This window comes from Poromitra crassiceps (genome assembly GCF_964638095.1).
Source record: "Poromitra crassiceps genome assembly, chromosome: 17".
NCBI classification, from domain to species: Eukaryota; Metazoa; Chordata; class Actinopteri; order Beryciformes; family Melamphaidae; genus Poromitra; species Poromitra crassiceps.
In genome coordinates, this window is record NC_139635.1 from 34,136,086 (window position 1) to 34,162,682 (window position 26,597).

Below are 26,597 nucleotides of genomic sequence, written 5' to 3' on the forward strand. Positions count from 1 at the left end.
ACTACATCACTACTACAGAGCTTCAGGAGATGCCCCAGAGCATCCACATCACTATTACTACATTACTACTACTAACATCTGCTTCAGGAGATGCCCCAGAGCATCCACATCACTATTACTACATTACAGAGCTTCAGGAGATGATCCAGAGCATCCACATCACTATTACTACATTACTACTATTAACATCTGCTTCAGGAGATGCCCCAGAGCATCCACATCACTATTACTACATCACTACTATTAACATTTTCCCCACCGTGTTCTATGCTAAAGTCGGCCCGACATGGCTTGTAAAACGCATGGTATTTGCTGATATGGGTAGCAGTTAGAAATGGGATGGTTTCGCACCAAGTGGACTGAAATCTGGTAGCGTATCTCTAATTCGTGGGATCTGTTTCATCCATTTCCAGTGGCAAAGCGAGCAGAGCTCTTTGACTTTATACATATGGCAGAGCGCCTCACACAAGAGCTGCTTGAGTGAGCGCAGTGACGCACCGTGCATCACTCGTCACTGCCTCTGGCTGGGTTGGGTTGCCAGGTACCACGACACATATCCTACAAATCGGGAGATTAGCGAGAGAAATTACCAAGAAGCAGGGCAGCGGGAGAAAGGGTTAAAAATCGGAAGTGTTGGCAGATATGGAGTGGTATCAATGTCTGTCTTGTTTGGACATTCAGAAGCTCCATAGTGCACGTGGTTACGAAAATTGGACTCGAGTTGTACTCGGATTTCGGTGTTGAACCAAAGTGAACCATCACTATAATGTAATGTGTACAGCCACAATGCAAATAATCAGTGAATACGTGTGTTCTTCTCAGTGTGGGCCGCAGAACGGGGCAGGGCAATGCTGGAGGAAACCGCACCGGGCGGTGGGGCAGCAGCGGAGGGACCCCCGCCGGAACCAAATCCTCCAAGAGCTCCGCCTCCTCCAAAAACTCCGCCTCCAAATCCACCAAGACCAGGGAGGAGAAGAAGAAGGCCAAGGCCGAGGAGGACAAGTCAGGGTCTGAGGAGGAGGTGGCCGGGGTGATGGAGGGAGAGGACGGAGGAGAGGACGAGGACGAGATGCAGGTCAGAGTCCTTAAATCCTGGGGACTTTTAGCCTGGTTTTTACACCATCCCGAACGTGACCTCACATTCTGTTTTGCTCTACGTGCCGCATTCCATTTAGCAATGTTGCTCTCCTTTTGCCTTGTGTTGTAAATCCAGCGCACCTTTTTCCCTCCTCCAAACCTTAAACACGCTGTGGTGTAGTTTCAGCTCGAGTCCAGAACAGAGAGCCATCGCGTTTCTCCGTTTATTTTTGAAACCTTCCTTGATACAGTTCAAAGAAATATTTTTTTCAATATTCTTTCTTCAATAAATGCACGATGTTCCCAAAGTCAGAGTAATCGTGTTAAATGATCATGATCTCAATATTGATCAAAATAATTGTGATTATAATTTTGACCATAATCGTGCAGCCCTAGTGGGAGTATTTGCCTTGCCAATTAGTCTCACCAAATCCAGTCCTTCAGCCAATCGGTGTCGGATCCATTCAAATCCAAATCCACTCGGAAGAACGGTGAACACGTCTTTTCCACCGAGAAACTCCGCTTGTCGATAGCCCACTCTCGTTCTTCTTTAATTGTTGTCATTGGATCTATTAATGAGGGAATTGGGCATTGAAAGTCCGTGAGAAGTCCTTGAATTAGATGTTTAAGGTGTAGGAACTCTGTGCAGGTGGAGGAGCAGGGGGGAGAGGAGGAGCAGGGCAGAGACGGAGATGAGGAGGTGAAGGATCAGGACCGAGCCCCCACACCGCCGCCAGCAGAGGAGGCGGAGCCAACAGCGGGGGCGGAGCCAGCAGAGGGGTTGGAGCCAGCAGAGGGGTTGGAGCCCGCGAAGGCCGCTGCTGAGCCGCTACAGGAGTCCGACAGTGCTCCAGAGAAGGCAAGGAAAACACAAAGATCAATATAATACACTTTACATGGGTGGCAGAGCTCAGTCTACAGACTGATTATCGTTTGAACGAGAAGTCAAAATCATTTCACTTCATCCCTAGCTGCAGGTCATCTTTGATGCATCAATCAAAATGTGATCAAACTCGAAGCCAATATATCTGCAAACTGACATTTCAGTTGCAATATTCTTCCACAATTAAATATTTTTTATCGATATGAAAATAGCAAATAGCAAATATCACAAAGTGCTTCACAGACATTGATACTAGAAGAGAATGACAAAACTGGGAACCCTAATTTAAGTAGAAAAGTATGAAGGACAGAAATGAGCTCCAGAACATACTGAGACAAAGGGAAAAACATGAATGAAAAGGATGTGTGTAGCTAATTACACAAACATTTTAAAATCACAACATTACAATTTCCTAGGTACATTTGAGCCAATGAGATAAAATAATAAGCCTGAAAATGGAAATGTATGCAGGTCCCGGAAGGTGATGACATCACCGAGGAGACAGAAGGAGGTGTGGGCGAGGCTGAGCAGGGGGCGGAGCCAGAGGGACAGGCGGGACCAATGGAAGCCGAAGCCACGTCTGAGGACACGGAGGCCAAAGACGAGACGAGCACCGAGCCGGCAGACAGCTCTGAGATGAACGAGGGAGATCTACCTGAAGTAAGTGTCAGAGTAAAGTGATTGATTGACTGCTTATTGATTGTTTGTTGATCATTGTTGACTCTGTTTAATTATGATCTCATTTTGAGTGTCTCTTCTGAGAAGCTGTTTGTTATGTAGAAAAGGCATTCCACCTGGAGAGGAGGAGATAACATTGTGTTTTGTCTTTCCGGTACATAGAAGGTTTTGTTTTGACTTATTGTAAAGATCAGGGTCTTATTTTCTTGTCAAACATCCAATGGAATTGTACCAGCCACCAGTCATGGAGGGGGGCTGGAGTTGGGTATAATTAGACTGCAATGTTTATGTTCGTAGCACAAACCTTTGATTTGTGACGCTCTGTACAGAGGGAAGCTGATGATGGAATAAACAAATCCTTATTCATTTTAAAACGAGCAACTCACTTTTTTGATGGATCAACAAGGCATTTCAAATTAATTGCCACTACATAAGTTTACCCACATGGAGAGACCAGACATGTTTTGGTATCACGGACATTACATTACTGTCTACCTGAAGTAAACATTTACCCAGTATGTGATGTGTTGTCTGTCTGTCAGGAGGATCAGGACTTCCTGGAGAACATGGAGGACTTTGTGACTCTGGACGAGATCGCTGAAGACGAGAACGAGTCATACGGCGACAGCTCCGATCCCATCGGTAAATCACCGCCTCTTTTAATCAATCAGGACCATCGATTGGTGCTGATGATCATGATCAAAACAGACTGAACAGCTTCATTCCAAAATGAGAGAAAGAAGTTCTGGGATGGATGTAAAACTCACTAGTATTGAATATCCCTCCCACCTGTATTTCAGAGCATGGAATCATGTTTGTTTAAATTGTGAGAACTAAAATGGAAATTCGCACTCTCAAAAAGACTTGAATCCTAAAAAAAAAAATTCTTCATTTGTAATTAGGGCTGTAACGTATTTTCATTATCGATTATTTCCTCAACTAAGTGATTAGTTCTTTGGTCTATAAAATGTCACAGAATGGTTATTGTGACATGGTTACGGTGATCAACAAATGTTGATCACCGTTTCCTTAAAGTCGAAGTGAGGCAGAGGCAAATGTGCAAGCGTCGCAGACTCAAACTAATCTTGTCTGAGATGACAGGGTTGAGAGGCGGACCACAAGCCGCACAATGCCGGGTGTCGATGATTTGATTTGACAATTCTGGGGACTGGCTTTGGCATTGGCCAATCATGGCATGTTCCACCCCCAAATCGAGTGGGAGTCAGCGTGTTGTCATGCTACGCGAGTGGGATCCGCGGAGTACCAAGCAGCCAGCTGCTTCGTGCGGAGCGAGCGGACAATCCGATGCATGGGTGCTGCCCGCCCGCCTGGAATCTCCGAGGGGCGACCCCTGACAACCACGCTCAAGCGAGCCAGTTTTAACGAGCCAGTTACATTTATTTGCATTCTTAGACATCATTTTCTTGGGTTCAAGTATACATACTACTGCATGCGCTGGGAGGCGTCATCAGTGATGTTAACTGGGGTAGTGGGGTGTTTCGGGTCTGACAACATCATACACCCTCGCCCAGTAGACCCAGCCGAGGCCGATTACGACCCCGACCCGCGTCCCAGAAGCAGCAGCTCACGGATCAGCCTTCCTACTCTGTCTGCAACGTTGCCCCCGGAAGGGTTGATCACGCCCAATCCGCTGCAATAGAGTTTAGTGCTACACCGCAGTATTGAAAGACCTTCGGTGCATGGAGGTCTAAGGCCCTGTGGGGTGATTCCAGGCCGGGCACCTCCTTCGTCTTACCAGAACCTCCCGCGGAAAAAGGGTTAGGGTTCTTGAATTAAGCTTGAATTTGAAAATTGCACCAGAGAAGCCTTATTTTATGTCCATTTTCCTACCCACCATATGGACTTTCATAGTAATTTACTAAGATTTATTTATTTATTTTTTGCAAACGCAATATATAACTTTTTGAAATGTAAACTTTCTTGTCTTCTGGCCATAGTGGCAGTTGAATCCCAAAATGTACTAAGCACTGGAACAGTTCTTAACAGTTTCTTCATAAAGTTTGTTACAAGATTGTTGGTTAGCTGAGAAAGTGTCTGGTGTTAATGTCTGAACATGAATGATCATGATGATGTCTTCTTGAAAAACCAAAACAAGGCTTCTACCTGCTGTCAAAATGGAACACTCATCCTTTGCCCTGTGTGTGTGTGTGTGTGTGTCCGTCCGTGTGTCCCTGTTCCCTGCAGACAACTCCAGGAGAGGGGTATGTATCTATATCTCGTGCATCACATAATACTTTTATTATATACAGTCAGCAATTTCACCAGGCCCTTAAAAAGTCTTAATTGTGAAGAATTTAATTCTGTAGCTATTGTGCTGATTTCTGTTAAATGGGCATATGATATCATCTCATATCGATCGCAGACTCCTGAATTGAATCTATATTTGTATCGTGACAGACTTTGTGATATCTGCAAATATCGTATCGTTGTCCAAAGAAATCTATATATTATCGTATTGTGATTTACACCCCCATCGCTGATGTGACGAAAGTGGGTTAAAATATATTGAAAATGTCTTAAAAAGTATTGAATTTAACTTTCCTCCATACACCCTGCATAATAAATTGTGCCATCTTGCCTCACCGCTGTTATAAATGTGTCAGAATCTGAGCAGCAACCGAGATATGGCGGATGAGAGTGAAATGTGTGTTGTTTTCCAGTTGTTTTTGACGTCTCTCCTCTCCTCCTGTCGTCTCCTCTCTCCCATCCTCTCCTCTCCTCCTGTCGTCTCCTCTCTCCTCTCCCATCCTCTCCTCTCCTCCTGTCGTCTCCTCTCTCCTCTCCCATCCTCTCCTCTCCTCCTGTCGTCTCCTCTCTCCTCTCCCATCCTCTCCTCTCCTCCTGTCATCTCCTCTCCCATCCTCTCCTCTCCTCCTGTCGTCTCCTCTCTCCTCTCCCATCCTCTCCTCTCCTCCTGTCGTCTCCTCTCTCCTCTCCCATCCTCTCCTCTCCTCCTGTCGTCTCCTCTCTCCTCTCCCATCCTCTCCTCTCCTCCTGTCGTCTCCTCTCTCCTCTCCCATCCTCTCCTCTCCTCCTGTCGTCTCCTCTCTCCTCTCCTCTCCTCTCCTCTCCTCCTGTCATCTCCTCTCTCCTCTCCCATCCTCTCCTCTCTCCTCTCCTCTCCCATCCTCTCCTCTCCTCCTGTCGTCTCCTCTCTCCTCTCCCATCCTCTCCTCTCCTCCTGTCGTCTCCTCTCTCCTCTCCCATCCTCTCCTCTCCCATCCTCTCCTCTCCTCCTGTCATCTCCTCTCTCCTCTCCCATCCTCTCCTCCTGTCGTCTCCTCTCTCCTCTCCCATCCTCTCCTCTCCCATCCTCTCCTCTCCTCCTGTCATCTCCTCTCTCCTCTCCCATCCTCTCCTCTCCTCCTGTCATCTCCTCTCTCCTCTCCCATCCTCTCCTCCTGTCGTCTCCTCTCTCCTCTCCCATCCTCTCCTCTCCCATCCTCTCCTCTCCTCCTGTCGTCTCCTCTCTCCTCTCCCATCCTCTCTCCTCTCCTCTCCCATCCTCTCCTCTCCTCCAGGGGATGCGTGTTGTGAACATCGTGGGCTTCAGGCGAGGCTACGGCTTCCTGAACGAGCTGCTGGCGCTTGCCAAGCCATTTGGAGAGGTGGTGAAACACCTGGTGCTGGACCTGCGACAGGAGGTACGCTGGCCTTCACATCCAATAGCGAGGCAAAGTGACCGCCTACTTCCTGCTTCAGCACTGTACCAGAGATTTTCATCCGCCATTTATTTTCTCATGGACATTTCGTAATATGCTTATACAAATAGTTTTACTTCGTCAAACCAAACGGTTCGAGACCATAGAGACCATAGAACATTTCACTCAGACCAAAACTTAAAAAACAACACCAAAAAATATTTTCTCTAAATCCGTGATTTTTTTAACGTTTTGGTCTGAGTGAAATGTTATGTGGTCTCTCCTGTTTCTACATATATCTGAACCGTTTGGTTTGACGAAGTAAAACTATTTTTATAAGCATTTTACGAAATGTCTATGGGAAAAGAAATGGCGGATGAAAATCTCTGATACAGCGCTGAAGCAGGAAGTGACGTTCCACTTTGCCTCTCTATTTGGTTATAGTTAAGTTAAAAAAGCCTCAGGTCGTACAGCTGAGATCTGTCCGGCGTTGGGTAGAGGTGGTGACAGATCAGAGATATGCAGTGGAGGAACCACTACTTGAATGTCCTCCTGCAGTAGAAGTACTGTACTGTTACTTTGCTGATATTTTACTGAGGTTGTGATGTAGAGAAAATGTAAGTAAAGTAAGTAAAACGTGTGTGATTTAAAATGTCCTCAGTAAAAGTTCTTGAGCCTTTAGGACAGAGAACGTCGTTCGCTGTGATCTTTTCCATGTGATTCTAACAGGACAGAGTTCACAGGACATTCTTTTCACTGAAACATTAGAAATGAGAAAATAAAGAGCAGAAAGAAAGTCACGTCAGACGTGTCTTCTCACCGTGAATGATCCAGTTTGTCAGTTGACCTCGATGCACTTTCTGTTGAGAGACATGCTCTGTTCTGTGATGGATGGGATTCATTAAAGTCGAGGTAAAAAGACTGATGTTAAAATATAGTATAATTTAGAAACGTACACAAAAAAAGTGACTCTTCAGCCATGCTGATTTTAGTCGCAGAGTTGGAAAGTAAGAAAAATGAAACCAGATTAATGTTTAGCCTTTATGTTGTAATAAAGTTGTCCATCTTTGCCTTTGAGCTCTGTGTGTCCTGGATAAGAGCCTTTTTTCCTGCTTGATCTGCACTTTATTTGTCACTTTTCAATCGGGGTTCAATTTGTGTGGCAATATTTTCAAGATTCAAGATTCAAGATTTTTATTGTCACTCCATGGTACAAGTATCACGTGTGAAATTCTTGTGCTGTGGACTCCGTTTACAACATAGTGCAAATAGTACAAATATAACAAATATAACAGGTCGATTGCTGTGTTATTTTATCGATACACGGACGCCAAGTATCGATCTTTTAAAATTGCAATATCATATTGTGACTTTAGTATCACGATCGATATCATACTACTACGTCGTACCTTTGAGTTTTAATTGGGGCCATAATTTGCAGTTGAAAAAAGGCAATAAATCGCAATATATGTTCTCACAATACTCGGCATATCAGAAAATATTTAAAATGGCAATAAAATCGCATCGTGACTTAAGGATGGTGGTAGTATTGTATTGTGGGACCTGTGAGTCCTGCCCTGACTCTTCAGCTTGATAGCCTGTGGTGTGCCTCACTCTTGACAGGCGTACCTGCAGTTTGCTAAGGAAGACGAAGCCAGAGACATGGCCAAGTTCTACAACAGCAACGTGACGGCGTCTGTCTGCGGCAGACCCGTGAGGATCAGCCACTCCATGACCTACCCCACCATCCAGGTGAGGATCAGCCACTCCATGACCTACCCCACCATCCAGGTGAGGATCAGCCACTCCATGACCTACCCCACCATCCAGGTGACGAGAGCCGCCTGCTCCACTCTTCCTCTGTGCTGCTTTTTTGCCATGATTTTAAATAGAGCTGTGCATCTTCACTGATCTCACGATTCGATACGATTCGATTATACAAGTCTACGATTCGATTCGATTCGATTATACGATGCATCTTAAATCGATGCATCGCTTTTTCCGCAATACATGATTTATTTTTTCTCACTTTCTTTTTTCTCACTGTGTGGCTACTTTTAAAATAAAAGTGCATTTGGAATTGCATTGTATTATGATCCATAATTAAAATAAACAAATGCATGTACCGTAAATTCCGGACTATAAGACGCACCGGTGTATAAGCCGCGGGACCAAAATTGACTATTTTTTTCTTCTATAAGCCGCACCGGTCTATAAGCCGCGGGTGTTTTGATGTTTAATTACCATATGAAAGGGTTCGTGCACAGAGAGGAATGTCGGGAAAGCGATGGCTGTTTGGGGAAGCTCCCATTTATTAACATTTCAACAAAACAAAACAAAAGTCAGGTCACTAATCCCCAGACAAAATCACACAACAATAGGCTATATGTGCAGCAAACCTGTAACCAGAGAAGTCAAGTCACTAATGCTCGTCTTCCTCTTCTTCCTGCGTACTGAAACCACCAAAGTCCTCATCTTCAGTGTCGGAAACGAACAGGTTCAGGGTGGCTTCGTCAACCACTCTCCTCTCTCCTTCATTGTCACTCAAAACCAACGAACTCCTCTTCATCTATAGCTGTGTTTCCATTACAGTTTTTCGCAAAAGAATTGCGATATTTCTACAACTTCGACAATGTACAATTGCGACTTGTAGGCGTTTCCATTGAAGTTGCGTTTGAGTGATTCCCCGTTGCAGCAGCTGCCACAGTGATTACGCACGGGGATCTGCCCCATATCCCGTCCCCTGCATGCTCAAATCCAACCAATGGTCAATGGAAATCCCAACATGAAGTTACAATGCATATAAACGAGCCTGATTATCAATTCAAAAGAAAATGAGTCGCAAAATGTTGCTGGCTGCGTGAATGCAGTCAGCGCGACAGGCAGAGGAAAAAAGGTAGCCTAATAGCCTACAACTGGTCCGATTTAGAGATGGAGGGGGGAAAAGGCTGATTTGGTTCTATAATTGCACCTGAAACGTGTGCAATGTATTAGCCTACTCACAGTCACTGTATTCACTTCAGACAGCACCACCGCACCAGTGTGTGCTTTTCATCCTCTCATCTCGCCGCTGTGCCAAATGCGCGCACACAGGCAGCCTGCTGTCACCATGGACCGATTTCTGCCATTAAACATTATCTAATTTGCCCGGCTACGCTTTTGCACAACACTCGTCTTTCTGCTAGGTAGCGTTGCTTCAAAGTTTTCCACTTGCTGCGGAGGTTTTGACACGGCTATCGAACCTTACTTACCAAACTTATTTTCCGCTCCTTTTCCAAGGGATAATATGGGTCACATGACGTGCAAATGCGAAAAATGTGTTTCCATTACACTTTTGCGATAAACTGCTATATCGACACGTCTGAAAAACCACCTCATGATCATCTACTGCTCGTTCTCATGCTGTCGAGAACGAGCAAAGCTTTTTTTTGGTGAAAGAATCCTCCAGGGCGCTTCTTGTTAACAGTCCGAGTGAGTGGCAGGTCGAACGTCAAAGGCACTTCATCCATATTTATGATCTGCTCCGGTTCGATGGAATATTCCTTGATCTTCCTTTGTGTGAATTCGCCGAAGTTTGTGATTTTCTCCTGGTAGTCGGGGGAGGGAGTTGATGGGCTTGTGGCCGTTTGCTTACCGTAATTACCATATGTAAGTGGTCACGCACAGAGGGGATTGTCGGGAAAGAGATGGCTGTTTGAGGAAGCTCCCATTTACCGTATTACCGTAACATTTCAACAAAACAACATAACACAACACCACTGTTGTTTATTTTTACAGTGCACACAGTGTCCGCGGTGTGGTGAAAAGAGGGCAAGAGAGGAAATTAAAACAGAAGTGGATTTATAGTTAGAAAGAGTGCTAAAAAAGAGAGATTTTTTTTTTTTTTTTTTTTTTTTTTTCTGAAAAAATCCATAGATAAGACGCACCGTTATATAAGCCGCAGGGGCCAAAAAACGGGAAAAAAGCCGCGGCTTATAGTCCGGAATTTACGGTACTTACATTCTATTTTATTTGATTATAATTTTTTTTTTTTTTTTTTTTTTTTTTTTTTATAATCGATTTTTGATATTTGTTAATCGATTCAGAATCGTCCTATTAAGCATCGCGATGCATCTCTGAATCGATTATTTTCGGCAGCTCTAATTTTAAATGTCTGCTGGACATGCGTTTTCAGTGGTTATATTTTCAACAATACATGGGAGTCGATGAGAAAAGAAGACGCTTTTCTAAATGACTGTTTTTTTTTCTCCCACTAACCTCGTCTGAGGTTTCTTTCACAAACTGAAATGTGTCATAGAACACGACAACACCATTCAAAATGACATCACATGTCAATGTGTTCTATCGTGTTCTATTACTTGGCTTTTGCTTTTTTGTTCTATTGCTTTGAATAAGAGCTTCTGCTAAATAAGCTTTTATGCAAAGCGACTTAGAATAGTACATACGGTATTTGTCAACAGTAGAGAAATCAACTGTGCATCAGTCTTTATCAGCTAAGACCTTTAAAGGACTAACTAGGATTTGTTTTTAAAAGGACTAGGACCAAGTAGTTACTTTTCTATATATGTATATTTTTCGTTTTCTCTATTGAAATTTAATGCATTTCCACAACTCCATATATTGGTCATGGAAAGAGTTGACCTTTGTGTATATAACCTCACCTAATTACCGTAAATTCCGGACTATAAGCCGCACCTTTTTTCCCGTTTTTTGGGCTTTTTTGCCCCCTGCGGCTTATATAACGGTGCGGCTTATCTATGGATTAAAAAAAAAAAAAAAAAAAAAATCTCTCTTTTTTAGCACTCTTTCTAACTATAAATCCTATATAACTATAATAAGTTTTAATTTCCTCTCTTGCCCTCTTTTCACCACACTGTATGACACTGTATGACACTGTGTGCACTGTAAAAAACAACACAGGTGGTGTTGTGTTATGTTGTTTTGTTGAAATGTTAATAAATGGGAGCTTCCTCTACAATCCCCTCTGTGCATGAACCCTTACATATGGTAATTAATTAAACATTAAAACACAAAAAAAAAAAAAAAAAAAAAAAACATTAAAACACCCGCGGCTTATAGTCCGGTGCGGCTTATATAAGAAAAAAATAGTCAACTTTGAAGGTGCGGCTTATAGTCCGGAATTTACGGTATATCTTTTTTTTTTTACTAATTAAAACCCTTATACCCTGCTGGTCCACCCAGCCGGTGCGAAGCAATAATCGCGTAAGTGTAATTTGGAAAATCCTGGAGCGAAAAGTGTAAGATTAAGCACAGGTTGTTTTTATGGTTTATTATGGTAATTCACGTTGAAAAAAATAGAAAAACATCGTCCTGGCACCCAGAAACTCAAATACTCCTTAAACGTCTGCTGGGGTCCACCGGCACGCCCATTGACTTCCATTAAAACCGCCTTTTTGAGACCTCCAGGAAATTCTTACAAAATTAATGTATTTAATTTTTTTCAGCGGGCATCCTGTACCAAATACCTTGAAATTTGACCTTAATATCTAACCTTCGGGTTGATTGAACATTTGGTTGAGTTACAAGGCTTCAATTCCATTGCATAGTTTTCCCATTGACTTCAATGTTAATTTTGCAAAAAAAAAAAAAAAAAAAATTGACTCCCAGCCACTTTCCCCAAAAATAATTATTTTTCTGATCTTACACCTCTCAGTTCGACTCAAGACATCAAATTTGTAGTTTCTATTGTGTTTGCCCCCCCCCCGCTATTTCCCCAGCACATCACACAGCACAGCACAGCAACCAATTACATGGAGATTTACATGAAAAGTACCCTGCAGTTATCAATCATGGAAAAATGGTCATATGACCTGGGAACGCGGATTTTCCGGTGCAAACTAATTATTTGAAGCTTGGCCCTTATTTGATTCCATAGGATGAAGCTCATTTGCGTTTCTTGTGAAAACTAGCTGGAAGTCGAAAATGGGCAGTTTCATGTTTTTTTTTTGTAAAACTTACCTTAGTTGAAACTACATCGTATCTCCGCGCCCGTTCGTTGTAGAGACTCATGACGAGCATTTTCGGAATCGGCGTCAAAAAGTGACTCTAGATGTGTAATCTTGTCGCGATCATTGCCGTTCTAAGAGGTTTCAATGACTTCCGCGTTGAGACAGGGAAAAGCGGCGAGGCGCAGCGGGCCACAGTAACATCCGATGCCCACGAAGGAGCGCCTTGGGCGGCGGAGGCGGTCAGAGCGTCATCCATGGAGGCCAGTTCTGTGCTCCCTCACTCATGGCCTAAATGGTGTCGCTCAAGCGTGTGTTTTGAGCAGGATGTTCAACTACGCATATGAGGTGGGAGGAATGGAATCAGGAACGGATATGGATCGATAAAAAATAAGAAAATACTTACTTATAAATATAAAAAACAAGTACTAATATCAAGATCCATGAAAGTTAAAAAAATGCAAATTTGCAATTCTCAAAAGATGGAAGCTGGGATAAAGTAATTCCTCCGCCAAAAATGTCATCAATCCATAGCTATGATAATCCCACCACAGCGCCACCAGGTGGCATTCATGGGAAGGGAAAAAAATAATATTTTGTGTTTTCTACTGAAAATTTTATTGTACAGTAAATACAGTAAACTGGCATTTGAGGGGTTAAAATTCAGTGAGCATGAAATGTTGATATGAGGTATGAGAGATGAAGTTACCAATGGATAAGAATCAATAAAAAATAAAAAAATAATTAATTAAGACTATCAAAAATAATAATTAATATCACGGTCCATGTACATGGACCAGCAGACGTTTGAGCGGTAGCGGATTAGCAGGGTACTTAACAAAGTTTTATTGTGGTCCTTGGTCTTAACCCATTGATACCTGATGTAGCATTTGTGTGTGTATCCCTTTAAGACACGCGGTTCACGGTCTTAAAGGGATACACACACAAATGAGGGATATACACGCAAATGCTGCATCAGGTATCAATAACACAAAAACAAACATGTGTTGTGAGCCTATGGGTCCGTTTCCATATTTATTGACATTATGTCGTTATTGAATCTGTCATCCGTTAAACCCGCTGGGTTTCCTCCTGCAGTGCGGCTCCAGTCGGGTCGTGTACATCGGTCAACTCCCCACCACCAAATACACAGACGATATGGTCCTGAAGCTAGCCGAGCCTTTTGGGAAAGTGAAGAAGTATTTCCTGAACCGGATCAAGAGAGAGGTACTGCAGCCAAACCTCTTCTTCCACCCAGCCAACAACCCGACGGCGTGAAGGTTTAGAATTGTCTGCTGACGTTGGCTTGTGTTTTCCAGTGTTTCATCGAGATGGAGGACCCAGAAGACGCAGAGAGAATGGCCTCACAATACAAAGTGTCCCCGGCCAAAATGCAGGGGAAGCGTCTGAACGTCTACGTCAGCAGGAAGTACAAACAGCTCAAATACGGGTGAGAAAACACCACAGACTTTTTCTGTTCCAGACCATCTGGGCGGCTACTTAAGCATCGGGGCATAGGCACCTACACTATTAGGCAAGTTAGGCAGATGCCAAAATCGTCTTTTTTCCCCTCCACACTGTGTGTGTGTGTGTGTGCGTGCCACAACTTTCTAAACATTTTTAATGTGTGCATGTGTTGTTACCAGGCTTGGGGAGTATTGGATTACATGGAATGGGATTACACAATCAGATTACAAAAAAGTAACTGTAATCACTTACAGTTGCCAGACATGGGATAATTTCACTTTGGTCCAAGTCTCAAGCAAGTGCCAAGTTATTTTGTTTTGGGCAATCAGTCAAGTCAAGTCACTTTCCCCAGACTGTGAAAATGAACATTATTTTTTGCAATTCATTTGACATGTTTAATGTCAAAGTTGGTTTTGATTATAGACTGTATAAAAATATGGATGTAGCCACTGTGCCATCACCAATAGAATACCGCAGGAACCAGTCCGGAAGTAGCACTTCTGGTTCCTACGTGTAAAAGTCAATGGGATTTTTGTATGGGATTTTGGTTAAATGCATGAAATAAGGTCTGCGGTTAACAAAAGTTTATGAAACAGTGAAGTTTGTCTTCAGCAAGATAATCTTCACAAATGAGGACCACTCTTGAAGCCTAAATGCGTTTTTTTTTACATGATTTCCAGAAAAGGTTACGAATAAAGCTGTCTTGAAGCTAACTGTCATTTAAATATAAATTAGCTGTCTTGAAGGTAACTTTCATTTAAATATAAATTATCTCTGGTACACAATGACATTACCTTAATTTCATGTATGGAGCCTCCATGCAAAACGGTGATGTACGTCCCCACATGGCCGGTGGAGGCTGCACAGCTATCTGCCATCAGAGCAAAGTTCCGCAGAGAACGACCCAGATTAATGGGCCAAACTCTACCTCACATCTTTGTTTTATACTTTACTGTGTGTGGAAAAATACTACTACTAATAATATGATTATTAGCAGAGGGAGGGATCAGAGCCTGTGTGACTGCCTGGAAGTGATGTAACGAAAGGCCGACTGAAGCCCCTCCCCCAGCAGTTTGTTCACAGTTGGATGGTGCCGTGACAAAAATGGACCGAAGCGTATTTCTGATCCAGGCAGTCTACCTGTTGGTTAACGAGTAGGGCCAGGTAGTGCCAGTCTACCTGTTGGTTAAGGAGTAGCGGCTACTTAAACATCGGGGCATAGGCACCTACACTATTAGGCAATTTAGGCAGATGCCAAAATCGTCTTTTTTCCCCTCCGCCTAATGTCACCACTTTTTAAAAGTCAAAATTAAGTAAAAAATGTAATATTTAATCTTCTCTCAATCTTTTCAATCTAATATTTAATGAAAGAGTGAAATATCAGATCTTTTTGGATTTACATATTTGTATTTGTATTGCTAACACCCCCTTTTCAACCCAAGTGAATCCACGCTAGGGATGGGTGGGAGTACTCGAGTACTCGTTCATAACGTCAGTACTCGAGTAACGTTTCCGCTGTTCGGCTACTCGCCCCACTCCCCACCCCTTTAAAATGGTCTCTAGATTTACGCACGCAACGTCATGTGAATCCGGCAGCATGAACTGCACGGGTGTCAAGTCAGCCAGAATGTACAAGTATGTCATCCGCTTTGGTGTTTTCAAAATAAAACACTTATTGTAACATAACCTTATTTATTTTGAGTAATGCGTTACAGCCACAGTTTCACGCCATATAACATCAACAACGGGTAATTTCATACAAGGTTTGCTGCTTCGTTCGTTGAAATACCCTTTTCTCCTGCATCAATAAGCTATTTACTTTTGTTTAAGCAACATTATTTTGAAAGTTTTAACCCGGAAGTTTCCCAGCTCATCCCGAAAATAATGGCTGGAGATTTGCTCCTGAAGGAGACGGATGCACGCTTCTTCATAGCGCACGCCCGATAAAACCCATTCAAAACTTTGCACTAGTTTACTGACTACACTGTCGTTTCCCATATAACGTTAGTCACAAGAAATGTGATCACTATTTAGCTGCAGCTGTAACGTTAATCACACTGGTCAGTTTTCACTTTTTGGCAGAACACCGGACCTTGTAATCCGTGGATTTTCGTTAGTGTAACAGTGATCATAAAGTAAAATGGATGATGCTGGACAATGGACATGTATTGGAAATGAGCCTTCGCTTGTTTCACAGCACTATTGTCTGCTCCGAAGCGCTGTGGCCGGTGAAGTTTTGGTTTAAGACACAAAAGTTAGTTTCATTACCTAACCATCATGGGACACTACAACTCTCCAATGAACTGATGATAAAAATATTTAAATCTATCGATGCATACTTTCTGATCAAATGTCTCATTAGTTCAGGTCTTCCCATAGACAGTGTAGTATCCATCAATGGGCCCTTTTCACAGCAACCATTTTGTGTCTAAAAGGCAGGGTAAACAGGTGCAACCAAAACATTGAGGGCCTCCTGCACTGGAAAATCTAAATGATTGGAAGTTGGAAACCCTCAATGTTTGGGTTGCACCTGTGTTTACCCTGCCTTTTAGAAGCTGTGAAAAAAGGTCTATTGTACTTAAATTTGGAGTAAAGGACGATGGCAAACCAATATTTCTCTGTCTGCAGACATCGGCGGCCCACGCAGCCCGAAGACAAGAAGGCGTCAAAGAGAGAGAGCAGCGGAACGGCGGTCAAATCCTCGAAACACACAGAGGAGCCTCCCACCAAGAAGGCCCGCGAGGAGCAGGTGGAGGAGGAGGCAGGGGAGGAGACCGACGTGACCAAGAAGGAGGCCGACGGCGAGCAGAGCGGCGGCGAGCAGAAGAGCCCGGACGAGTCTGCAGAGAAGGAGACGAGTCCCGAAGAGTCCGACCAGCCGCCCAGCGGCTCGGACAAACTGAAGAGCTGCATTGATGTGAGTCACACATGACCCTGATGAGAACACTGCATACGCATTATTTTCATTATCCATCAATTATTTTTCCCATTGATCGACTATTCATTTAGTCTATAAAATATGAAAAAAAGCAGCAAATATTAGACTTTATGAAGCTGTAACAAACAAATATTTGGTGTTGTTACTTGAGTAGCAATAGAGAGCCGCAGGGATGACGTATTTTTGTAGGCTGAATGCGGAAGTCCCGAACTTCCTGGTTCTTCACTGTTTCTGTCTATGGGATTTTTGAATGGGTTTTTGGCGCGATGCTTCAAATAATGTCTGTGGGCAACGCAAGTTTAATCAAACGCGAACCAAGGTTCAGCGGGATAATCTTCACACATGAGGACCACTTTCATGAGTTTTGTAGCGTAAATGCGAGCCCTAGAAGTAAAATGTTCGAGCTAAGCTAATCCAGAACTACACACTGTCGCATAGGCTTCCACGTCACGCAGCACTCAACCTGGACTGTTGTTGATGTGTGCACTAATTACCCCGGGCTGAACCAGGTGAGGGAAAGATAATTTCCATGTTCGTCCTTGAAGTGGTGACGTTATTGACGTATATATCCCCATCGACTCAAAAGTGTAGTCTCATTTAGCCGTTAACTCGTAAAAGTGGTCCTCGTGTCACGTGTGAAGATGATATTACTAAACACTGGTTCGCGTTTGATTAAGCCAGCGTTGCCCAGAGAGATTATTAGAAGCATGGCGCGAAAACTGTGAAGAACCAGGGCTGTTGGCATCGATGATTTCCGGACTCGTTACTGCGGCTCTCTATAAAGTGATTGTCAGAATGGTAACATGCATTTCGTGTTGATCGATAGAATGGTTGACTGATTGAGGGTTTCAGCACTAATTGTCTGTAAACAAACACAATTCAAATACATACATTATTGACACACCATTTTTTCAGGATTGCTGTGTGAACAAAGACTGTCAGGTTTTGCCGCAGGTTCTAAAAGATTGTGTGCAAATGACAGGTGGTGACGCAGGAGAAGGAGGAGAAGGAGGAGGAGGAGGCCGCGTCTGCCAGTCAAAACGGACAGACGGAGGCTCCGCCCCCTGACACAAAGCCCAGCGTGGCCTGTCTGCCGCTCGCTCCCTACGAGCCCGACACGCCCATCGGTGAGGAACAGGATCTGATCTGATCACTTTAAAATTCCTTATTACCTTGCTTACATAGGGTTCCTACAAAGCCGTGAAAGTTTGGGAAATGCTTGATTTGAACGGTTATGTTTTTAAGGTTAGGAATATACTTGAATTAAAATATACTCCTTGAAAACTTTCAACATAATCTGGTGTTTCAGCGACACAATCGCTCACGTAAAAATAATCACGATCAAAACATACAATCAAAGTTAATATCAACAGCTGGTCAAATAAACAGTGACAATATACAATGATTGCTGTGGGTGTAAAGGGATATTGCAAACTTTATTTTATTTTTCACTTAGTAGTAGTAACAATAGTATATAGTAACAATTTATATGTGATGATAAAGGCTTCGAGACTCTGGACATATTTGCTTTAGTTACCTTGAAAGTGCTTGAATTTGACTCTTAAGAAGTTGCATGAACCCTGCTTACCTTCACTAAAAGCAGAGCCTAGGAAGATGTTTCACTCTTGACTCTCATTTCTACTCAGTCCACCCTCATGTTAGGAAGATCATAATGAAGTGAGGCACTGACTGATGTGTGTGAATGTGTGGCCGCTGCAGGTGTGGAACACGTGAAGATGGGTTATTACTGCCGAGTCTGTTTCCTCTTTTACTCCAACGAAGACACGGCCAAGCGAGTCCACTGCAGCAGCCAGGCGCACTACGACAAGTTGCAGGTAGGCGGCGTCACAATCACCTCGTGTTTATATAACTGCACTCTGAGGAAGGCTGTGTGTGTGTGTGTGTGTGCGTGTGCGTGCGCCACAACTTTCTAAACATTTTTACTGTGTGCATGTGTGTTACCAGACTTGGAAATTATTGGATTACATGTAACAGGATTACGCAATCAGATTACAAAAACTAATCCCTTACAGTTGCCAGACATGGGACCCAAGTCACTTTGGTCCAAGTCTCAAGCAAGTGCCAAGTCATTTTGTTTTGGGCAATCAGTCAAGTCAAGTCACTTTCCCCAGACTGTGAAAATGAATGTTATTTTTTGCAATTCATTTGACATGTTTAATGTAAAAAAAAAAACAATAAAGAAGTTGGTTTTGATTATAGACTGTATAAAAATATGGATGTAGCCACTGTGCCGTCACCAATAGTGCTTGAGTTTAGGGTAGCATGTCTCCACAGTATATTTTTTTGCTGTCCAGAAGGCAAGAGATCACATAGTCTGCCATCACTAACACACGCAGCACAGTTGAGAAGTGTTCACACATTCAAGCCTCTCTTTTTAATTGTCTGTGAGCTAGTTCTCATCATAAAAACTCTTGTAACAGTAATTAACCTTAATCCATGTCTCAAACTATGTCGTGTTGGCTCCTTTTGGGGAAAAAGTCCTTAAATGTGATGTTTAGGAAGGTGTGGGAACCCTGGTGATGTACGTCCCCACATGGCCGGTGGAGGCTGCGCAGCTATCTGCCATCAGAGCAAAGTTCCGCAGAGAACGACCCAGATTAATCGGCCAAACTCTACCTGACATCTTTGTTTTATACTTTACTGTGTGTGGAAAAATACTACTACTAATAATATGATTATTAGCAGAGGGAGCCCGATCAGAGCCTGTGTGACTGCCTGGAAGTGATGTAACGAAAGGCCGACTGAAGCCCCTCCCCCAGCAGTTTGTTCACAGTGGGAGGGTGCCGTGACAAAAATGGACCGAAGCGTATTTCTGATCCAGGCAGTCTACCTGTTGGTTAACGAGTAGGGCCAGGTAGTGCCAGTCTACCTGTTGGTTAACGAGTAGTGCCAGTCTACCTGTTGGTTAACGAGTAGTGCCAGTCTACCTGTTGGTTAACGAGTAGGGCCAGGTAGTGCCAGTCTACCTGTAACCTGTTAGTTAACGAGTAGTGCCAGTCTACCTGTTGGTTAACGAGTAGGGCCAGGTAGTGCCAGTCTACCTGTAACCTGTTAGTTAACGAGTAGTGCCAGTCTACCTGTTGGTTAACGAGTAGGGCCAGGTAGTGCCAGTCTACCTGTAACCTGTTGGTTAACGAGTAGTGCCAGTCTACCTGTTGGTTAACGAGTAGTGCCAGTCTACCTGTTGGTTAACGAGTAGTGCCAGTGCGCCACTGATTTCCTGAATCTATTCTGATTCACAAGGTCCCCATTTGATTCGATCTAATATCGTGCTGGTGAGGGATATTTCAGTTACAATACCAATTGTTCTTGAATCTGAAAGAGATTCTGAGAGAAGTATTGCTGTAAATTGTACAAAGAACCCTTGAACCTGGTGCCGGTCCATTATTAAAAATATTTGACATTTATGGCCCTTAAAGCAGACATTAATTTGGTCATATCGGTTTCACAGCCCTACTTTTTACTTCTTGTATTGCAAGATGTTTTTTCCTGCTGCAACATAACGTTCATTCATGTTCCTTCTCTTGCAGAAACATCTGGAGAAGGAGCAGGCCAAAGCACAGAGCAAGAAATTGAAGAAGACTGCTTCTGCATAACGACAAGCCAGTCCAACATCCAGAAGGCGCGCAAACATCTACCGTAGATCTTGTTTTTTTTTGTTTTTGTTTCTCTGTTTTCTCCAGGACTGAATCAGCTGATTTTCGGGCTCACTCACACTAAAAGGAAAAGTGACGTTGAATGTGTGGATCTGAGTCTAATCATGAATCAATTTGATGTTTTACTTCTGTTTTTTAATAAACACCGAAAAATCCAGTTTCCAGACTGTTGGGCTTTTGGAAGGTGATGCTTTATTTGGGAACATTTGCGCTGAGATATAAAAGCATCATCATCAGACTGTGTACAATCTGATATTCAGTAGAAGCGACTGTGACCAGATTCACAATGAAAACTCAAATTTGATCCTGTTTGAGGTGGAAATCCACTCTGCCTGAATGGATAAAGAAAAAAGGGTAGTCCAGAAATTGAACAGTCACATCTTTAATATAAATTTGCACAATGTACATCCTTTTCTGTTTACACTTTAAATCCCTAATAGATCTCAACAACATAATTAACTGGAATTACAGCCTGTGTTGTTCTCATTCAACATAACTAGGTAACAAAACAAATAAATTGACAAAACAATGTCCCAACTGTAAAAAACCTGTTAATGCGCTGCTGAGTGTTTCCATGAATAAGTAAGGTTATGAGAGGGTTTATGTAATCCAGACGGTTAACATTGCTAACTGTAGCTCCAGTATGTGGTGGCGATGGGTTGGAAGTTTAATTAATTAATAAAGTGATAATTATATTATAAATGGAATTTAAAGTGATAATTCTAAAGATTGGTTTTCTTGACACCTTTCGTGATAAGTGATTCACTCCTTTGGTGTTTTCTCACACTAATGGGTTAGGGTCTTTTTCACCAGCAGCGATTTGTGTCTAAAAGGCAGGAAGTAACACAGGTGCAAGCAAGACATTGAAGGTTCCCGACTTCCAATCCATTTAGGTGTTCCAGTGCTGGGGCACTGGATGTGCTTTCTTGCATCCATTACTTCCTGCCTTTTAGACACAAAATGGCTGAGGTGAAAAAGACAAAGACACTCCATGTAGACTGCAGCTTCTTATAATTCAGGCCCACCAGGCCAACTAAAATATCTTAAAAACTTCTCTAACTACTTTCTACAATTCTGTCAAAAAGTTGTAGCTGTCATAGATTGTGTTGCATAGTTGATTTCTCTGCTGTTGACAAAATGTGATGGTGTGAGTCGCTTTGGATAAAAGTGTGCCAAATGACATAATGTAATGTAATACTGCTTTCTTATATTTATTTCAGACAAATCGCTGTTGGTCTGTTTCAGTCAGCAGTTCCAAGGGACCTTGTCTTTGTTGTTTAGAACATGCAAAAGCTTTCATGAAATGGCCTTAGGTGAACCACTATTCTGGTATAATTAGCATTAGAGTGAAGTAAAACTGACATCAAAATATGGAAAAGTTATGGATTATTCCTTTACAATTTACTTAATAGGAAATATATACTTAGGAAAGAGAAAAAACGAAATGCTCGATGTTAGCCCTACCCCTTTTTGCTCAAGCAGGACACATTCCAAACCAACATCAGTAGTCACAAATATTGTTAAATAACTATGAAATATACCTGTGACAAATATAAATGGTAATTTAATTTCACAGTGCAGACATTCACATTTAAGGCACATGAGCCTCAACAGTGCAAAAACATAAGGCACATAGATTAAAGTTTTGTTCATATTAGAAAATGCATCGCAGAAAATACAAGTAAAGTTCAACAGTGTTTGTTTTAAAAAAAATACTATCAAAACCCTTATTATAAATGGCAGCACTATATCAATAAACTGCTGTTGACATTTTACATGTAGAAGTACAAAATCCTGTTGAGGTAGTGCCCTCTGAAGTCACTTGTAATGTTAAAATACTGAATAAACATCACTTTACAATACAGCAAAAAAACTAAATGCATCGCAGGACATTTCCCTCTTCAACTTTAAAAGGGCTCTCTGCAAATGCTCAATCTCATTAATACTCAGTATTAAAAAAAAATTAAACAATCATCAAAGTTGAGATGATAATAAAAACAAAATCAGTCAACAGTAAGGCTTCCCCTTCAAGGTAAAGACTTGCTCCGTCTTCCTTCGCCAACTCATTCCATGTAAAAGTGCTGACAACATAAATTGATGACAATGCGAGTTCTAAGACATTGGACAGTGACCGATGTGCGGCTTCACCCCAAAGATACCCTGAATCAAAACAGCTGCATTGTCCTCTAACACTAACCTCTACTCGAAAATCTTTGGTCATCATGGACCAATGTGTAACTGAACCCCCAAACTCCATAAAGAGCATACAGCTAAATTATATATATATATGAAATGCTGCTCAGGCCTTCCTCAGTGGGCCAGTCTCCTCCTTGATGCCCTCCTTGGAGATGATACAGATCCGAAGAGTGTCTCGAGTGTACACATCTCTTTCTGCGGCCGAGATGAAGACGTCTTTGACCAGCTGGGTCGCCTTTTCCTGAGTCAGAGGAGCGTGCTGCACACCCTCCATGTTCTTCAAATGGGGCTTTCTAGTAGTGGTTGAAGAAGCATGGCACCAGCCGATCCTCCAGCCTTGTAGGTGTCTCTCTGGTAGGAGCCCACTGGGTCAAAACTGTACACTGCTCCCTTGCCCTCCTCATCCAGTCCTGGTGTATGAGATGGTGAAAACCGCTGCTCTACTGGCCCGGTGTATTCTGTCAGTAGGGCACACAGCTCTGAAATCTGCAACAACACCAAGAGGAACAGACGGCTTAGTGTGAGAGTATTACAGACATAACACAGAATAATAGCGAAGACGCAAGCAGGCTCAGGCCTTATCACAGCAAACTATATTTGCTGCAGTGATCAATCAAACTGCAGGCCTAGGTTATTGTCTAAATTGTTCTAATGTCAACAATGAGTGAAATGAGTTGTGTTGTTTTAAGCTCACCTGTTTTTCCGTTTCTCTGGAGAGTCGAGTGTACCCAGTGATGTACTTCAGAGCTTTTTCCTTCAAAGAGCCGATCTCATCGTCGTTCTCCTTCAACTCCCAAGACAGCATCTGTTTTGAAGTGGAGCTCATGATTAGCAACTGGTCAACCAAACATACTTTAAATACTGTTCAATAAAAAAATAAAGGTTGTCTCCATCTACCTTGTTGTGGTATTTGGCCTCCTCCAGTGCTTTTGTCAACTTCTCATTGGCCTCATTTGCCTGGTTGAGCTTGTGATACAGGTCAGCCACCTATTATTGACATTCAACAATGAAGTAGTTAGAGATATGCACAAGAGAGAAAAGTAAAACTTCAAAGTGTGTTGTGTTCAGTGGGGACTGTGTGTGTGAGATCATGCTCACCTGTGCCTTGTAGTCCTCGATCTCTTGAGCATGCTCCTGCTCATTTGTATTCAACAGGTCCATCGGCTGCATGGGAGGCGGGGAGAGCTGGACAGGGAGGAACACAAGTGAGTTGGACATATTCCTCCCTGTGAAGGCAGGTCAACAGGTGTGTGTGTGTGTGTGTGCGCGAGAGAGCGCTCCCTCACCTCCAGATTGAGTGCTTGTTCCTCAAACTGATTGATGCACTTTGTGATGACGGTGAGGTTGTCACTGACGCAGCTACGTTTCAGCTTCTTTTGGCTACAATGGATGGCTAGCGTCCTCAGGCAGCTCTTATGGCACGACATTGAACACTGTAGTGTGAACACATGAAGAAGAATGACAGGTTTTTAGGCAATCACGGAAAGTATTTTGAAAGTGCGTGCATGCATGCAGTGCAATGACGAACTGCACGATAAAACCACTTTTCATGAAATAAATAAATATCTCTCGGAGCAGTCATCTCTCCAAGAGACATGATGAAAAGTCCTCTCACCTCCTTACACTTGGCCCCGTCGAACAAGCGGATGTACTCATCACACAGACAGCACTGATCACGGGTCCACAGCTTCTTCAGGTGGTGCGTCTGGGCAGCTGTGGACAGGGCGATGCCCCGGAAAGGTCCGGTGGAAACCACACCGTCAGACATGTCGTTGATATCTAGAAAGGACAAAAAACACCCTATTATAGCACAGACGATTCAGTGCCAGTGACAGTCATTTTTTTTTTATAATTCCACCAGACATACAGTAATTAAACAATATAATACTTGTGGTTTAAAATGAGGCCACGCTCCCAACCTTTATATATTTATATATATATATTTTGTCCCCACTGTCAAAAAAAAATGAGGGCATTAACAAAATTTTGGCAGCACTAGGAAAAAAGTAATTAGTGCATAAAGTTGCTAAAGCACACTGTGAACAACAGGTCTGTTTGTGTGTGTTTTTCATCATCTTCTTCTGGAAACTAGGTGCTGAGTGTGTTAAGAGATGGAGATAACATTAATTGAATGGAAATAAAATAATCAGAATTACAGTTGCACCAAGTGAAATTGTTAAATGTATGCAAGTTACAACTTAAATCTTACACCTACCCCTAGCTAGATGTAAAGTCCTCTGTAAAATAGCAGTGTTGGCACGGTTTGTATTAACGTTTGTAACTTGGCACCATGTCGCATTGTTTTGAAATGCCATATTACTGGACGATGAGGACGTTTGGTGATTAACGTTATTGTAGACGTTAATAGCTGTTTAACATCCATATTGATACTGCGTAGCAAAGTGCAGGTTGTTGTAGCCTACAAAATGGCGTTTTAAAAACAATAAACACGGTGACACAAATAGCCAACAACGTTATTTTCTGAGGATCCTAACGTTTTATACGCAAAAGTAACTGTTTAAAAATGATATAATTGTCTGGGTACTCGACGTGACCGGTGACCTCCAGACCAGGGGGTCTGTCCTGGCTCATGGAGACCGACTATTGATGCATAAAATCGGTGCTGATGCGACGGGTGCTTGGTGCACTCTCCTGGCTCATCGAGGCCGACTTTAGCGCATAAAATCCGGGTAGCCTACAGGTGACCTCGGTGGGGATGAGAACACCTAGTTGATTGACGCGGTTACTCGATGGACACAAGTCCCCAACGCGGGGCTAACGTTAACTCAACTCGCTGAGCTTTGCAGTACCATCTTCTACGGCAGTCCAACCCAGCCGTTACATTGCATTGACGACTAATAGCAAGTTCTAATGTTGTGGTAACGTTAGCTGGCTGCATTCACCTTGCTGTTCCAACTTAGCTAACGCTATAGCTACAACAGCTAAAGCTAACGCCGTTGCATTACATCTCGTTAGCTTGCTGCCGTTTGAGTGCGTTGTGTTTCAAAAAAAAGATTTTTCAAATGGTTCACCTGTATCGGACTCCTGCCGGGTGGTTCGTGCAGCCGTGAAGAAACGGAGAAACTTCATTTTCAATGATGCAGGCATCTTCAATATTTAACTTTAAGAGCAGTTAACCTAATGCACGTCTGTCTTCAGTAACGACTCCACTCCTACTGAGATTAGCACGTCTGTCTTCAGTAACGACTCCACTCCTACTGAGATTCAAACCGAGATGCCCCGCCCCCTACGCCTGCCCGTCAGGTCGCATTAACCTCGCGTCACGGTCGCATGCTTTGATCTGCCGATGCCCCGCCCCCTACGCCTGCCCGTCAGGTCACATGCTTTGACCTGCCGCGAAAGAGAGCGTAGTGTTGCGTAGCAACAATATGCTGTGTGTTTACTTTTGTTTTGTGCATCGCTGTATCTAACGTTAGCTAGCGTTAGCTGCTAACGTTATGCTACGCCAGCTCCCGTTGATCAGACGTCATCTCAACCCGTGTTAACGGCTTTACTGTCTGGCCCCGTGGTGAAGCTGCATCAGTCTGAATTAGTTGATTAGTCCAAACTCCATTCAAAAACATGCAGTTCCACTTCCAGCTCTGTCTATAACGTTAGCTGTTACAATGCAGTCTGTCTGAAGTAACAGTGTTGGCACAATACATAGCAGACTGAGCTGGGTGATGACTTCAAAAACTCTCATTGATGTGTAAAAGGAATGGATTGTTTATTGTGCAAGTAGACTTTACATAATGTTGACTGTACTGAGCTCTGCAGGCAGGTCAATTATCAGACAGAAATTGCCAACCTCATTGTCAGCCTAATGTCTCCCATGAGTATCAACATAAATGACCCTGCTATAGATTATGTTAGTAATGACTAAGTCCAGCTGGCTGGGTATGCAAGGAGAAGATGTGTATGTGTGCAATTAATCTGATTTGTTTTTAATGTGGGTGTTGTGATGCCGTTAGAGGCTGTAACACCAACAAACTTGACTGTGACAGATCGTTGACCTCAGTCAACATCATGCCAATATTGATCATCTGGTGCCAG

General features: G+C 43.0%; 1 protein-coding gene and 1 pseudogene across 3 annotated transcripts in view; one reads left to right on the plus strand and one right to left on the minus strand.

Annotated features, from left to right (window-relative positions):
* Positions 1–21,218, plus strand: part of matr3l1.2 (matrin 3-like 1.2) — a 37,313-nt gene extending 16,095 nt beyond the window's left edge. For both annotated transcript variants that reach the window (XM_083653870.1, XM_083653869.1), the window contains exons 11-23: positions 823–1,075; positions 1,727–1,936; positions 2,432–2,620; positions 3,181–3,280; positions 4,844–4,860; positions 6,181–6,303; positions 7,924–8,052; positions 13,365–13,493; positions 13,586–13,716; positions 16,362–16,650; positions 17,654–17,798; positions 18,391–18,506; positions 20,223–21,218. In XM_083653870.1, the coding sequence (XP_083509996.1) occupies positions 823–1,075; positions 1,727–1,936; positions 2,432–2,620; positions 3,181–3,280; positions 4,844–4,860; positions 6,181–6,303; positions 7,924–8,052; positions 13,365–13,493; positions 13,586–13,716; positions 16,362–16,650; positions 17,654–17,798; positions 18,391–18,506; positions 20,223–20,288 (1,897 nt within the window). In that variant the 3' untranslated portion in view covers positions 20,289–21,218. The remainder of the gene's footprint in view (positions 1–822; positions 1,076–1,726; positions 1,937–2,431; positions 2,621–3,180; positions 3,281–4,843; positions 4,861–6,180; positions 6,304–7,923; positions 8,053–13,364; positions 13,494–13,585; positions 13,717–16,361; positions 16,651–17,653; positions 17,799–18,390; positions 18,507–20,222) is intronic.
* A 676-nt stretch (positions 21,219–21,894) lies between these two features.
* Positions 21,895–24,312, minus strand: LOC310792362 (annotated as a pseudogene). Its single transcript, XR_014553940.1, has 6 exons — positions 24,160–24,312; positions 23,831–23,977; positions 23,643–23,729; positions 23,442–23,531; positions 23,239–23,349; positions 21,895–23,030 (listed from the first exon to the last, which is right to left on the minus strand). The product of XR_014553940.1 is annotated as an uncharacterized misc_RNA (transcript).
* Positions 24,313–26,597: the final 2,285 nt, after the last annotated feature.